General features: G+C 39.3%; 1 protein-coding gene across 3 annotated transcripts in view; it reads right to left on the bottom strand.

Annotated features, from left to right (window-relative positions):
- Positions 1-15,520, bottom strand: part of septin12 (septin 12) — a 61,903-nt gene that overhangs the window by 5,016 nt on the left and 41,367 nt on the right. For all 3 annotated transcript variants that reach the window (XM_062438538.1, XM_062438540.1, XM_062438537.1), the window contains exons 3-9: positions 14,246-14,374; positions 8,085-8,166; positions 6,964-7,101; positions 3,623-3,740; positions 3,301-3,396; positions 2,815-2,911; positions 2,354-2,405 (exon numbers count right to left, since the gene is read on the bottom strand). In XM_062438538.1, the coding sequence (XP_062294522.1) occupies positions 2,354-2,405; positions 2,815-2,911; positions 3,301-3,396; positions 3,623-3,740; positions 6,964-7,101; positions 8,085-8,166; positions 14,246-14,374 (712 nt within the window). The remainder of the gene's footprint in view (positions 1-2,353; positions 2,406-2,814; positions 2,912-3,300; positions 3,397-3,622; positions 3,741-6,963; positions 7,102-8,084; positions 8,167-14,245; positions 14,375-15,520) is intronic.

Genomic DNA, 15,520 nt, shown 5'->3' on the forward strand with positions numbered 1-15,520 from the left:
GAGTTGTCTGTGCTTTCTCGTCTCACAGACAATCTGGGCCTGTAGACGTCCGGATGACAGATTCCAGTCCCGGACCTTCTAGCTTCAATGTTGATTTTCTATGTGCTTCTCTCTCTCTCCTATTCTTCCTCTCTCTCCTCTCTACCCCAACCAGTCGAGGCAGATGGCCGCCCACTTTGAGCCTGGTTCTGCCTGAGGTTTCTTCCTGTTAAAAGGGAGTTTTTTCTTGCCAAGTGTTTGCTCATATGGGAATGTTGGGTCTCTTTAAAATTAAAACCTGAAGAGTACGGTTTAGAACCTGCTCTATGTGTAAAGTGCCTTGAGATGACTTTGTTGTGATTTGGCGCTATACAAATAAAGATTGATTGATTGATCAGGCAATACCTGCAGAACGTGAATATTTTGTGTGTTTTTAGAAGCCTGCTAATTATTTATTATTATTGTTTTCTTGCACTTTTAAGGATTGCATTTTAATTTCGTTGTACTTGTACAATGACAATAAAGACATATTCTATATTCTAAAGAGAAACTACAGAGTAAAAAAAAAAACAACTGCTGAAACTCAACACACTGGCCATCTCTGGCTTGATGGACATATTCCCAGGTAAATAAAGCTGAAAGGAGCATAGCAAAAGGTGTTCTGTATGAGTGGATTATCTCTCTCACAATGCAGTAAACAGAGAATAATAGATTTAAATTAATATAACGGATAATCCACGATGGGCCATTAGAATCAGAGTTTAGCACACAGCTCACCAGGGATCAACCAATTCATGATCAACACAGATTCTAGTCAGATTAGTATTATTATTGAATTAAAGTTAATTGTACCCTCTGACTAGTAGAGATACTGTGGCCTAGTAACAGCTGAAACAGCAGGCTTCCACATATGAGGATTTATTTATGAACTTTGAACAGAGAACTGTGTGAGAGTTGTGTCTCAGGTCAATAACAACTGGGTATCTACTGTGTTAAAGGTTTTTGGCAAGAATAATGATCATGTTTCAAACAACAATGTTGGAAAAAGTTACCCTCTTCTATGGCCACTTGTAATCACATGATAACATGATTGATGGCTATGAAAAGCTATTATCTGGACTTTTCTGTTCCACGTGTGACACATCTACAGGCCTCAGATTGCTTTAAACAAATCTGTTCATATGATGTATCCGCCCACCACATCAAGAGATCAACGTGTTTCTATCTGTTCTGAATGGGACACTTGAAGACGAAGTGAAAAACCTGCGGCTATAGTCTCCTCCTGGCTGCATCCTACTGTCTTCCTGATGTCTCATCAACCACCATCTCTGTATCGTGTGTGTGTCTCAGTGGTCTCAATGCCATGAAGTGTGTACTTTCCAGTGTCTCTTCAGAAAACTGACAGGACAAGTGTGTCAAAAAGTTTGAGTAAATTAAAAACATGTTGTCTGCTTCCATAGCAGTGTATTATTATATATTATATTATATTAATATGTTAGTATGGCACTCCCAAAGCCAACGCATGCTAAGGCATGTTCACACACAAAAACATACACACTTATCAAGACTTAACTGGCCATTTAAGTCTTTCCCCCCTCGTATGAGTGTGAGTGTGTGTGTGTGTGTGTGTGTGTGTGTGTGTGTGTGTGTGTGTGCGTGTTCAACCTTTTATAAGGCATTCATTGAAATAAATGTCAACCCTAGAGAGTTACTGGGGAATATTACATGACTTTTTTGCTTTTGTGACTTTTTCCAAAAATGTTCATTTCATATTTTAAGGGGTAAAACATTTACCAAAAAGTCTATATGTAAAAAATCCACATGGTTCTAGAACCTCACAGAGAGGCATGGGGAGGCTATTTTGGATGTTTACGGAGGTTACCAAATACAGTTATTTGCCTGATAAAGGGTTAAAATCATGTCCATAACTTTTAGGGAGATTCAGATGGGAACGCTACAGTTGACATGCAGGCAAAGGTCACATTTACATTGTACATGTAAATGTGCAAATTAAAGAGTACGGTCTAGATCTGCTCTATGTGTAAAGTGCCTTAAGATGACTTTTCTTGTGATTTGGTGCCATATAAATAAAGATGATTAATACATCACATTACTTCACATTTCAGTAAAAAAATGACTCCTGAAAATCTTGAACTCATCTTGTTGTCTTTCCTCTACAGTAGCATTATCCACTGATGAGCTTTTCATGATGCACATTTCAGCCACTACAGACCAGCCTGAGCACGGCTTCGGCTGCTGCCGGTCACATGATCCTCACTCTGGATGCTATAGTGTCCCTCCATTGACTTTTATGGTCCTCACAAATGATCCATATTTTATAATGAGCCATGTGTAAGAGCGCAGTCTAACTCACCTGATAAGTAAATCTCTCAGGTTGGCAAACTCACAGTGCGCCACATTTTCAACTGTGAAAAGAGAAACAGAATGTTAATAAAGTCTGTTTTCTTTTTTTTTCTTCTTGTTTTAGTTTTATTTTGATGATGTTTTATTTATACTTCAACATATGGTCAGCATATATCCAAATATGTCTTTAATACGGCAGAATGTCCAACATTCATTTCACCAATAACTGTATCGGACTCAACTAAGAGGTGAGGGTGATGTATTGGAAGAAATGGTAGTTAAACAGTCAATTATATACTTTTGTGTAAAAGTTCAAGTCATTCCAGGTTGGATTGAAGCAACTGCTGCAGGTGTTGCACTTTTTTCTTTTTTGCCAAACATGAGATCAGAATCCATGTACAGAGGCAACTGTAAGAAGGAATGTTCAAACCAGGTGAATGAGGTAACACTGATGTTAAACTGCTGCCTTACCTTCAATGATTCCCCACTTTGTTTTACGACCCAGCACCTTGTTTCCATTCACCTGGTGCTCCTTGTCGGTTCCCACCACAGCAAAGGGAATGCTTTCCTGGACACACAATATATGAGCACATCTTACTCACGCTCATTTAAAGAAGAATATATCATTTTATGATATTTATATATTCTATCAAATGTTCACCCGGACCTAAAATAGTGATTGTGAATGTCTTTTTTCCCATTTGATTAATCAAACAGAAGGATTAATCAAACATTTATTATTGACTGACATACATATAATAAGTATATATATCCCATATTAACATCCCATCAAGTACAGTGAACATGTGTGTGCTGATTTAACTCGATGTAGAGTTAGGATTAGAATCTGGGATTCTCTCGATAAATACATGGATAATCTAATTCCTTGAATACATAAACATACTACAAATAAAGCTGATTGTGATTCTGACTAAATGAAAGGAGTGGAGATGTTACCCTGATCCTGTCATTGAGTATGCGCTCCTCTGGATCCTCGTCATACTCTGTCTGTGGGTAAACACGAATCCCATTTGCCGTCAAGTCTTGTCTTATCTGTCAAAGAGTCAAACACAGGTCAGGTTAATTAGTTTACACTGAAGGTGATGTGTCAGGACAGTCACAGTCACATGATGTAGTGAGGTGATTTTCAATCATGTTGCACAATGAGAACATCAGCTAGAGGAAAAGAAAGTGATCTAAAGAAAGCAACCTTCGGAGTGTATGTTTGTGTGTTTGTGTGTGTGTGTGTTTGTGTGTGTGTGTGTGTGTGTTCCCTCACCCTCTCCTTAAACTCCTGTCTTTCCTCAATAGTGAGTGTGTCTGCTTTGGCAATGACAGGTACGATGCTCACTATCTTTCCCAGCCTCTTCATGAACTCCACATCAATGGGGCGTAACCTGGAAACAGACAGATCTCTGGTCAGTTGGAGGTCTATGATGGCACAGAGGTGTGACACTGTATAAGGCTGGATACACAGAAACTACTTGTTAGTATGATCAAGTCATTCTGGTTTGGGTCTTTTGTACATGACATTGCTGGATTCTTCTGAACATCATGTAATTCTGTCTTTGACTGTTATGGTGTACTCACACTAGGCCCCGTACCTGGTGCCTTGTACCGTGCCGAAACACGATTGTTGTCCAACAGGGCCTGATGTAACCGTCAGGCCAAAAAACATAACACACCCTACCAATCACCTCTTCACTCTGCTGCCTTCTGGGAGGCGTTACAGATCTATGAAGATTCTCACCTCGAGACTAATCAACAGTTTTTACCCATGTGCAATGAAAATCCATGCTTCATGCAATAATTAATCATCCCCTGCTGGAATGTGCAATGCAATATAATATGCAACTTATTTATCATTATTAGGGCCCAAGCACTATACAGTGCGAAGGCCCTATTGTATCTGTAGAGATTATTATTATAAAAAACAAATGTCTCCTACAGACATCATCCGATCTACACCAAATTAATCACGCATGTAGAGGGTCCCGCCCTGAACAAGTCTATGCATCAATACTGTGTCAGCTCCATAGCGCCACCTACTGGATACAATAGTGCCCCCTAGAGGGGCCCTCAATTCAGATTGACATGGACAAACGAAATTTGGTAAACATATGTATTGTGTAAAGATGCACAAAAAAGTCTCTTGGACCCTAACCCTCACTCCAACAGGAAGACGGCCATTTTTAATTGTATTTGCGATTTTGACATTTTCCACGCATCGTATTTGAACTCCTCCTCCTAGAGATTTAATCTGACCAACTTCAGATTCACTCAGAAACATCTTGAGACATTGGAGATGAAAAGTTATCAAAAACTTTCTGATTAGGGATTTGGTTGCTTTGTGGCGATGTGAGGAATTTTGCCTTTTTGCCATTTAACAGGAACTGCTGGCCAAATGGGGGTACTGCACCCCGTAGAAGATTAAGGAAATTGATCACCTCCCTCCAGATTGACGCAGACAAACGAAATGTGGCACACATATGTATCGTGTAAAGACACACAAAAAAGTCTCTTGGACCCATACACTCACGAGACAAAATGGCTCAACAGCGCCCCTTAGAAAATTGAAAAATTGAGCCCCTCCCTCCAGATTGACATAGACAAACTAAATTCGGTACACATATGTATCGTGTAAAGACGCACTAAAAAGTCTCTTGGACCCATACCCTCACTCCAACAGGAAATCGGCCATTTTGAATCGAATTTGCATTTTTGGAGCTGTTTGTTGCCATTTGACTTACAAAGATGCGTCGCGGCAAGTCTCGCTCATTCGTGGCGGGGCAGGGGAGCTTGTGCCCGGTCATCGCTGCTTGCAGCTTTAATTTTTATTATTATTATTATTATTATTATTATTATCATCATTCATTTGTTTATTAATTAATGAATTGGTTTACTCTACATTTGAGTCAAAGTTGATTGTGTTCTTTTATCTTTTTGATCCTTTACTTTTTATTGGTAGTTATTTGTTTGTTTGTTCTTTTATATTCCACTGAAAGGAGAAGCACTGGAATGTTGTTGTACAGTGGCTGTTCCGTGACAATAAGCTATTTTGTTCTATTGTATTGTATTGTATTGTATTGTATTGTATTGTATTCTATGACTTGTGTAATGCTACTGTGTCAGGCTGAATAGTGTAACATTCAGCAGTAGTGGTCACTGCTTGCTTGTTCCTCCACAGGTTTCATTTCCTTTGACCAAATAAGGAGTTTGTGGAAACTGACAGCGAGGATGGTGAGCAGCTGTGGTCCAAACACACTGTTGTCTCAGTGAAGCAGCACATACAGTTATATGATGTGCATCAAGTCCCTGGCACACGCAGGATGCAGCTTGTCAAGCTTTGGGGGTTATTTCACTCATTTGAGGAGTTAATTGCTCTAGATAAAAATCACCCATCCATGTGTTCTTTAAGCTCTTTAATCTTTATAAATCCATCACTATGGGTAATAGAAGCCCAGGAGATGATGTCAGAGAAAAAGTGAAGGAACAGTATAGTTGCCAGTAGGGCTGGGAATTGTTAAGAATCTCACGATTCGATTTCGATTCTTTAGGTCACAATTCGATATCGATTCAATTCGATATTGATTTAAATGCTTCAATATCGATTCAGTAATAAGTAGAAATACACAAATAATTCATTAGTACCTGTTGGTAATTTTAAAATAATGATTTATTTTCATGCCCATATGAACAGCCATGGCATAATTCATAACATTTATGAGCAATAAAACATCTGAAAAGAAAGCATTAGCATAATAATACTGAAAACAGAGTACAAAAGTAAATAAATATGACAGTACTGAATTAACACTGAAGTAAAGTGCATGTAAACTTTAATTATATTTCTTTTCTCTTGGCAATTGTGATATAACTCACATAACATTTTAGCCAGTGGCTAAGGTGCTTCGTTGAAAAAAATAGGAGATGTGGCTCACTCTGCCGATAAAGCTGTGTGACCTCAGGGATTTTAAGAGCAGCCTGTGAAGCCAAATTGAGTAAACGGGCAAAGCAGCCAAACATGCAATGACTCAATGAGACTGGCCGCAAGTAGTATGTTGGCGGCATTGTCGGTGACAATTGCTGGTACTGTCTCCGTTAATCACCATTCATTTATTGACTCCGTCAACAAGGTTGCTTCGGGTGCCATGTTGTTGTTGTTTGGTGGAGTGCGGCCTCCAACCCTAACGCCAATCACACAAAGGTGTTGCTCACTGCGCCCCCTCTGGCCAGGGGCTTGAATCGATTCAGAGGATTTAATGAATCGATATTGAATTGGTAAAAAATATATTGCAATGCATCGATGAATCGATATTTTTACCCACCCCTAGTTGCCAGGATGTGTCTATTGAAGGAACCAGTGTCATTTTCTCCTGGTTCACCAACAACATCACTGCACACCTTGCTACCATGGGAGGGCAGCTTCACTTCCAAAATAAATTTCAGTGTTTGATATTTGCTGTATGCTGCCAGAAAACATTTGACAGGCTCATCCAAAAAAACAAGCAGTTAAGTACTGTGATTATGATCATTATGATTCAGCACTTTGATTCTGATTCAATAACCTTATGTTTGTGCAGAAGTGAATACTGTAGCCAGCTATGAGTGAGTACTAACCTGTGTCCAGTGGCAGGGAGGAAGTAGATGCAGCAGTGGACTCTGGTGTCAGGTATTCTCCTCTTGCGGTTGACATGCAGCTCCTCTCTCAGGTATGTCTCATACTGCTCATTGACATACTTCACTATGGGCTCCCAGCTGGAGGGGAACAACAGAAAACGTTAAGAAAAGCACCACATTATATTTTATAATTTAAAGAAAATACCAAATACCATACAAAAACCAAATATTACTGTCTGACCACTTCCTGTCTGTACCACCCAGCCTCAAGTCTATTGGTTCCTACTTAAAAAAACATTTCAAAGCATATATAGTTTCATTTTGAAAAAAGGTGAAGTCAGCTGACCCCAATGGTTTTAACAAACATTACTCAGACACTGTCTGACTCATTAGTGGCTAAATTCTAATTATGATTCAATCAATTTAATTTGTGTTCAACCTTACTTTTAATGTCAGGTTGAATTGTGGGTAAATGATTGTCTAACATGTTTCCATTTGACAGAAATGTAACACAGTTAGAGTAGGACAGTGACATGTTGTTCACTCTGTACTCATGATGTGAGTCAAAGTGCATCCAAAACTAGCAAAAAGTGAAGCTGTGGGTCAAAGTACAAAATATGATTGTTGCAGTTTATTTTTTGTTCCTTTCTTTGATCTTTTATCTAGCACTGAGGTTGTTTTAAATGTGCTATATGAATAAATTTTGACTTGACTTGACTTATGTGAACTGCCTGTGCCTTAAAACTGGTGGACGATGCATAAAAACCGTATCAGCTCCAACACAGTCCATCTGATGTGAATGCAAATATCTTCACACTACAGCTGGGAGTCAGCACTGTTACCTCAGTGATGGTTTCATTTCAAATCAAACTTGCTGCAGTACAGAACACACACAAACACACATATCTCACTTTCCTAATAGCCTTCAATGATGTAATAATCTACATTCAAATAAAACATACTAAGGGATAATTCAAGAGAAAATCCAAATTTGAATTATTATTATTTTGGTTTACAACAACAGAAATCATTTTCTATAAGTACTATTGCAGTCAGTTCTGGAAAGTGTCTTCCCCTCCTCTGCCTCCATCCATTCTCGTCTCCACTCTCGAACCACTCACCAGTTCTCATTATTTATCTGGTCTCCAAAACCTGGAGTGTCGATTACTGTCAGCTTCATCTTCACCCCCTTCTCTTCAATCACTAGAAAGACAAACACAGAGAGGGATGGGTTACATGTGTACATACAAAAATAAAAGCATGTTTCCTTAATCCCTGACATTAGTAGTAGTAGTAGTAGTTAGTACAGTAAATATATTACATGTTGGTCCTTCAAAGTAAAATTTGAAATTGTTCCAACGAAATGACTCCACTAATAATGCCTGGATTGTTATCAAACTTCTACAGTAGTACAAATAGGGTCTTTACTCATAAATCGATGCATTGGAAAGTTTGTAAGTACACCAGGAGTTTATTAAAATAACACTTACCTGATGGCTTCTACTCTGCTGCTACTGCTAAAGCTGTAAACATCTCACGCCATCACTGAAATACCGCGTGGTCGCGCGAGATCCCGCACAGATCTCTAGATGTGCTGTGCGGGATCTCGCGCGACCACACGGCATTTCAGTACCGTTAGCGCCTGTACTAAGCCATTCGGCTGATGGCTCTAACTCCACTATTTTGCGACCAAATGAAAAAAAAGGGCTGAGGCGGTGATTAGATAGACCTCATGGTGCATATGATGCTAGGTCGAAATTACGCCGAACCATCGCTTTAAGTTGAGGAATATAGGAAAACTAATTTTCAGAGTTCATTGCTTGTTTACTTTGGCATGTATCTTTTACAGTGTAAAATCTCATAATTAAATAAACATTTCCTTTACTAATCTCTAGCAATTAGAAAAAAAACAGAGTAGACACACTATACTATCTACACAGTTTTTTAGGAAAGCTGGTGCAAACTGTCATATATTCATATTTGTGATTGAGGTCTGAAGAAAGACTTGACATTTTGTCCTTTAAGACTGGGACATCCTATAGGATGTGATAAGAACAGTTTTTGGCTAAGTTTGGAGGTTGAGATTAGTTGTGCGAATGCTAAATGCTTACTAGACAAACGTGTGTGGTGTGTGTACATAATATGTGTGACCATGAGATCAAAGTCATACCTCCTGAAGTTTTTACCTTCACTGAGTCAGTGTAATGTGTGAGCTCACGTGTGTGGTGAGGTGTGAATGTTTGAGGGGAGCTGAGAAACAGAGTGAGGACTATCATTTAGGTCCATTGTCAATGGTGAGTAAGCACACAGGAACCTCCTCTGAGCGGAAGCATTGGAGCAAACATCTGGAACCTGATCATTAAGATTTTCACTAACCTGTAATAAAGTAGCACATATACTGTCTACACCAGTCAGCCAGTCTGTTTTCACTGGTATAGTAACAAAAAGACTTTGGTACTAAAAACACTGTAACGTTGAAACATAGAAGATGAAGATTTGACTCATTTGGACGCTGAAGCTTCATATTAGCTTCACATCAACTTTTAAATACATGTTTACACAGAAGGAGGACTGTGGATTTAGTCCTCCATCACTTCCATTGTAAGAGCATTATGAAGAGATCTTCTAATGGTCAGTATGAACAGGAGGAATCATTACAGCAAGAAAAACAGCTTTCAATGTTCATTTGGGCTCCTGGCTGTTGATTTAAGACAGACTTGGAAAATGGTGAAACTCTGTTACTCTGTTATAACTTCAACTAGGTAGAGCAGGTTGTCTACTGATAAGAAGATTGGCAGTTTGATTTCTGGCTCCTCTGGTCCATATGTCAAAGTGTCCTTGGGCATAACACTGACCCCAAATTTCTCCCAAAAGCTGTGTGAACTGTATGTGAGTGTGTGTGTGTGTGTGTGTGTGTGTGTGTGTGTGTGAATGATTAGAACAGCCTCTGCCATCAGTGTATGAATGTTTGTGTGAATGGGTGAATGTGACTTTTAGTGTTAAGTGCTTTGAGTCACCAGAAGGCTAGAAAATTGCTATAGATAAATGCAGTGTATTTACCTTTCAAAAACACACACACACACACACACACACACACACACACACACACACACACACACACACACACACACACACACACACACACACACACACACACACACACACACACACACACACACACACACACACACACACCTTATTAGGTTGCTCACGGACTTACATTTGTTTGTAGGACACAATTGTGCCACTGTGTTTCACTTCCCAAAATCAACTGGATTTATAGGTAGTGAGGCCAAAGTGGCCTCTCGGCAGCACACTGAGTTCTGAGAATGTTGAGAGTGAGTAACTGCAGTATAACTCCAGAGTTGAAGCTTTAGGGAAGTTTCCACCATAAGGATTTTTACAGAGACAAGAGCTGGCGGCCAGAGGCAGTGAGACTGTAAATGTCTCTGTTTGTCCCTGAAGCTGTGATGGTAAATATAAAGCCTCCCTGCAAAGGTGTGAGTGAGAGGTATTACTGGAAAGTTAGTTAGAACACTCATCCTGTATACAGTCAACAAGAATGACTTTAGTCTTTGGCCGAGATATAAAGAGCTAAATGTCACTTGGGATTATGCATTTAAAGAGAAACACAGGTCAAAGATCCAGTTTCATTCTGACAGTCGTGTCATGTGGAGGCGAGCTTTACTTCCTCACCTCCTCATCACACCACCTTGATTTCATGACCATGCTCCTAGAACAGTAGTCTGTCCATTTAGCACTGTGGTCTAGAGTGAGTGTGCTTCCTCACGATGTTGGAGATTCCTCTGACCTTTTGTCTGCCAAGATGTTCCACTGATCAACATCAATGTCCTGCTTTCCATGTCATCATCTCTGGATCTTTATTGCCATTTAAAGACCTTCCCTGTGGCTCCACCATCAAGTCTGATTTTACACTTGTACACAGGAAGTATCTCAGTCTAACGGACACACTTTGCTGTGCACATTCCTGCTCCCTACATCATGATTTTATGCTATTTGCACGGCCTGATCCTTACCCTGACTTTACCTCTGGTAAGATTCTGATAGCAAAATCATCAGGTTCATCACGTTCTTTACATTGGATGTAATTAATATTTCAGCCTCTAGGTGTTGCTAGCTGGTGTCACCTGAATTTCAAGTCATTTCATTACAGAATTAGATTAATTACAGAATTTCCTTAATCAAAGCTATTACTTATTATATTGTAATGCATGCATTTCTATGAAACTGTTCAGCTCCCAGTACCTCCCACTCCCACCAATGTATTATATATTTATTGTTTATTGTATATAGTCTTTGGAGATTTGTGTATCCTTTCCTACCTACCTATCTACCAATAAACACTTACCCCTTATTGTTTCTCTGTTATATATCACTGTTACCTTCACATTGGTTATGCAGACAAAAAAATGAGCCTTTAAGTTGTAACAAACAGATCATCCCATCACCCTCACTAATCCTCTGAAGGTTAAATAGAACACAAATGATGTGATGAGCAGAAACTATGCTTCTGAATCATGACCATATTTAGGCTTTTTTACTGCGATGCTGTCCTCCTCAACAGCCCACTGACATTTAGACAAGGCTGGGGTTTCCTTGAGGAGTTTTTTTTCTTGTGTTTTCTGTGTTTTGGAGTGTGCAGAGCGTAAATGTGACATGCATTTACATGTTGGAAGATCCATGTGAGAGTGCTGGAGAAGATGTTTATGGAAGATGTCATGGTCTGCAGCTTCACATTCTTGGAGTGACAGTTGAAAAAGAGCATTCCTCTAACACAGAGAGACAGAGATAGTGTGTGTGTGTGTGTGTGTGTGTGTGTGTGTGTGTGTGTGTGTGTGTGTGTGTGTGTGTGTGTGTGTGTGTGTGTGTGTGTGTGTGATGAGGAACTTCAGAAGATAAATGTTTCATGTCTGTGGCCTGAAGTGTTCTTTTAGGCCAACACACACACACACACACACACACACACACACACACACACACACACACACACACACACACACACACACACACACACACACACACACACACACACACACAGTTTCACCCCAGGTATTTGCCATAATGTAACCTAATGACAGCTATAATATGTGACTTTGACCACATTCTCAACCAAATTACTCTACTAATTCTCTGATAGGCTAATTATTTTGAGCACCAAAAAAAACAAACGTAAGGCCAGGTAACTCCCCACAAAAAACAAAATCCTGTCACAATCATCCTATTTTGATTAAATGCATCTATTAATCTAATTATCTGAATTCATTAAAGTGCCCAGGAAGAAAAATACAGAAAATCTCCTAATAAAAAAGTTTCAAAGTGTATCTTACAACAACAGTCAGGAGCCCAAATCAACATTGGAAGCTTTTCTTGCTGTAATGATTCCTCCTGTTCATACTGACCATTAGAAGATCTTTTCATAATGCTCTTACAATGGAAGTGATGGAGGAGCTTCAGCGTCTAAATTAGTCAAATCTTCATCTTCTATGTTTCAACGTTACAGTGTTTTTAGTACCAAAGTCTTTTTGTTACTATACTTCCACCACAGCTCAACAGGGAAACACTAAGAGGGAATTTGATACTAAAAAGACTGTAAATGTGTCAGATATCACTTGATATGATTAACTCACACTGATGAAGACTCATATAAGCTTCATAAACCTTTAAATGTGGACACACTGTGGATTTAGTCCTCCATCACTTCCATTGAAAGCGCATTTGAAGGAGATCTTTTAATATTCAGTATGAACAGGAGGAATGATTACAGAGAGGAAAACCTCTTTACTGTTCATATGGACACCTGACTGCTGGTTTAAGATACACTTGAAAAAAGTCTGGTTTCCATTTTACAGTTGGCAGCATCTTATATAAAATACTTAAGAGACCCTCAACTGTGACTTATCTAAAAGGGTTAGGACCACGCCTACTGCTTCCTAGAGAATTGGTTTTCAAAGCGAAAGGCGAGCCTCGCCAGGAGGGCTCCAAACAGTTTCAGGGGAGGCTCAGAGAATGGAAAAATATGAGAGTGGAAAAATATTAGATTATTTATCAAAAGGAGATCACGTACAGTCACATGATTTGGTTCACGTTCTGAGAGAATTTTTGGCGAATTTGACCGTTTTCCCCACTTTCCCACTGTCAGAAACTAATAAATGCCTTAGGATACACTTTTTATGTATATGGTGTAGTATGAAGTATGTCAAACAGCAACATTAGGCTATCTAGGCTCAATTGATGATGGTCTATGGAATCAAATAACATAATCATGATCCCATAGACATCCTGGAATTGAGTGCAAGTAAGGAGCGGGTGAGGGGGCGTTTTTTTTCCAAGCTTTGACTTAGGGGAGGCCAACACAACAGTCTCAGACTTTGAAAACCCCTATCCAAAGGGGGACTCTGTCCCTATACTTCTATCTTTTTAATGGATCATCAACAAAGTCTTTATCAAATAAAGTTCTCTCTTTAAAGGATATAATATCAGCCTGTGTTTAGAAATGCAGACTGGATGCACACTGTGAAATAACCCATTCAGGACTCATTTAATAACAGATATGCAACATCATTCAAAACTAGAAAAATGTTTTGTGGTTTCTGAAGTGGTCAGAACCCAAGCTGGGAGTCCTGGGAAGGAAGTTAAAGGAAAGTGATATGAAAGTAGGTTGTGAAAGCTGTCTCCCATTAGGTCACCTGTCATATGTCTTCACTCTAAGTTGAACTGCTAATAGAAAGAGAAGGAGAGAGAGAACAAAAACCTACAGACTTTTACTTTTTTCAAGTGCATACAGTGTGTATTGTGTCTTGGCTGGGTCCTTGTGGATGTCTATATTTGACATTGATAAACATGGGCATCTAATATTTGTGAATGTCGAATGTGCACGTGTGTGTGTGAGAGCTGACATCAACTCTCAGGTGAACCATTGCCTGAGTTATGCCAGTACAACCTATGCCTGACTTAGGGAAAGAGTCTTTGGTCGACAGAGTCGTTGCCTTCTCCACCCTACTGTACGGAGCCACGTCATGGACCAACTACGGCAATGACCTGAGAGCACTGGAACAACACCACCAAAGATCCTTAAGAGAGACTGTGAGGATCAGCTGGGAGGACAGACACATTAACTCCAGCCAACATGACCAGCGTCACCACCACACTATTGTGGCACCAACTCTGATGGATAGGCCATGTCATCGTAATGTGTGTGTGTGTGTGTGTGTGTGTGTGTGTGTGTGTGTGTGTGTGTGTGTGTGTGTGTGTGTGGACTCACCGTGGCTGACTGAATGCAGTTTGACTGTTTTAGAGATCTTTTCTTCATAGCTGGGTGTACAGGATTTCCGGCTGACTTTGGACTTGAACAGAGTGTTGACCAATGTAGACTTCCCCAAACCACTCTGACCTGTAGAGACACAAAAACATGTTTTTAAACACCCTCTATGTATGAGTGTAAGAGAATATGCATCATTTATTCTCTGGGAAAACAATAAAAAACTGTAAAAATGTTTGTTCCAGGTGACATAAAGACTTTGCATTGTGCCTGCTACTGCTAAGATACTGACAGAATGACCTAAACAGACCTTCTCTGTCACCACATGTCCTGGGAACTTATCTCATCAAAGCAGCAAACTCTACACTCATCTTTCATAGCATATAGCAGATGTGGATTGCATTCACATCTGTTCAGGATAACACACAGTGTGTTGGATTACAGATTAAGATTTTGGTGATTATTGTTTTTTGTATATAGTATTTTATTTAATTTTATTTATCACTTTTAAAGAATACTGTTGTGTTTACACTACCTACCCTATACTGTACATTGCAATGAGTCATTTCCAGCAGTCACAGTGTGACCCACTCTGAAGGCCTGGAGAGATGACATTTAGACAGGATGGTGTTTATTGGTGTGTGTTGAGGAAGTGGCCCAGACACACATATACCCACACAAAACAACACACTCACCTATTACGATTAATTATTGACTGTATCAATGGCAACAAAAAGTAAGCATTTACCTTACTTGAATTAATAATAGTGTACTTAAGGGTAAGCTTCCTGTTTTCAATCAACAACAGAGGAGGTATGTAGCAGGAAAAAGCACACAGCCCAAATCTCAAAACCACTTCCTCCTCAAAAGAAGCATACTTCCTCTTCCTGATTGAAAAGCAAAAAGCATTATCATGATGAGGAAGAGACCCAGCAATCATCACACACTTTTTATATTTATGTGTATTGCAAATGATATTAATGATGAAAGGACTCAAATATTTACAGAGGTCATATATTCTTTAACACTCACAGGTATAAAACATTGCCTGCCTGCTGCTATTCTGCTGCTATGTGCTTGTATCCATGCTCTGTGACTACCTCATTGCACTGATTTATGTCTGTTGAATTGCTGCTATTTATTTATTCTTCATTCTTTTATATGCTAATTATTCTTTTATTCTTTCCTTTTTTTAAACCAAATGTACTGCAGAGATGCCTTCGAAAATGTCGTTATACATCGTATATGACAATTAAGACTATTGGATTCTCATTGATA

Source organism: Scomber scombrus, chromosome 18, assembly GCF_963691925.1.
Source record: "Scomber scombrus chromosome 18, fScoSco1.1, whole genome shotgun sequence".
NCBI lineage: Eukaryota > Metazoa > Chordata > Actinopteri > Scombriformes > Scombridae > Scomber > Scomber scombrus.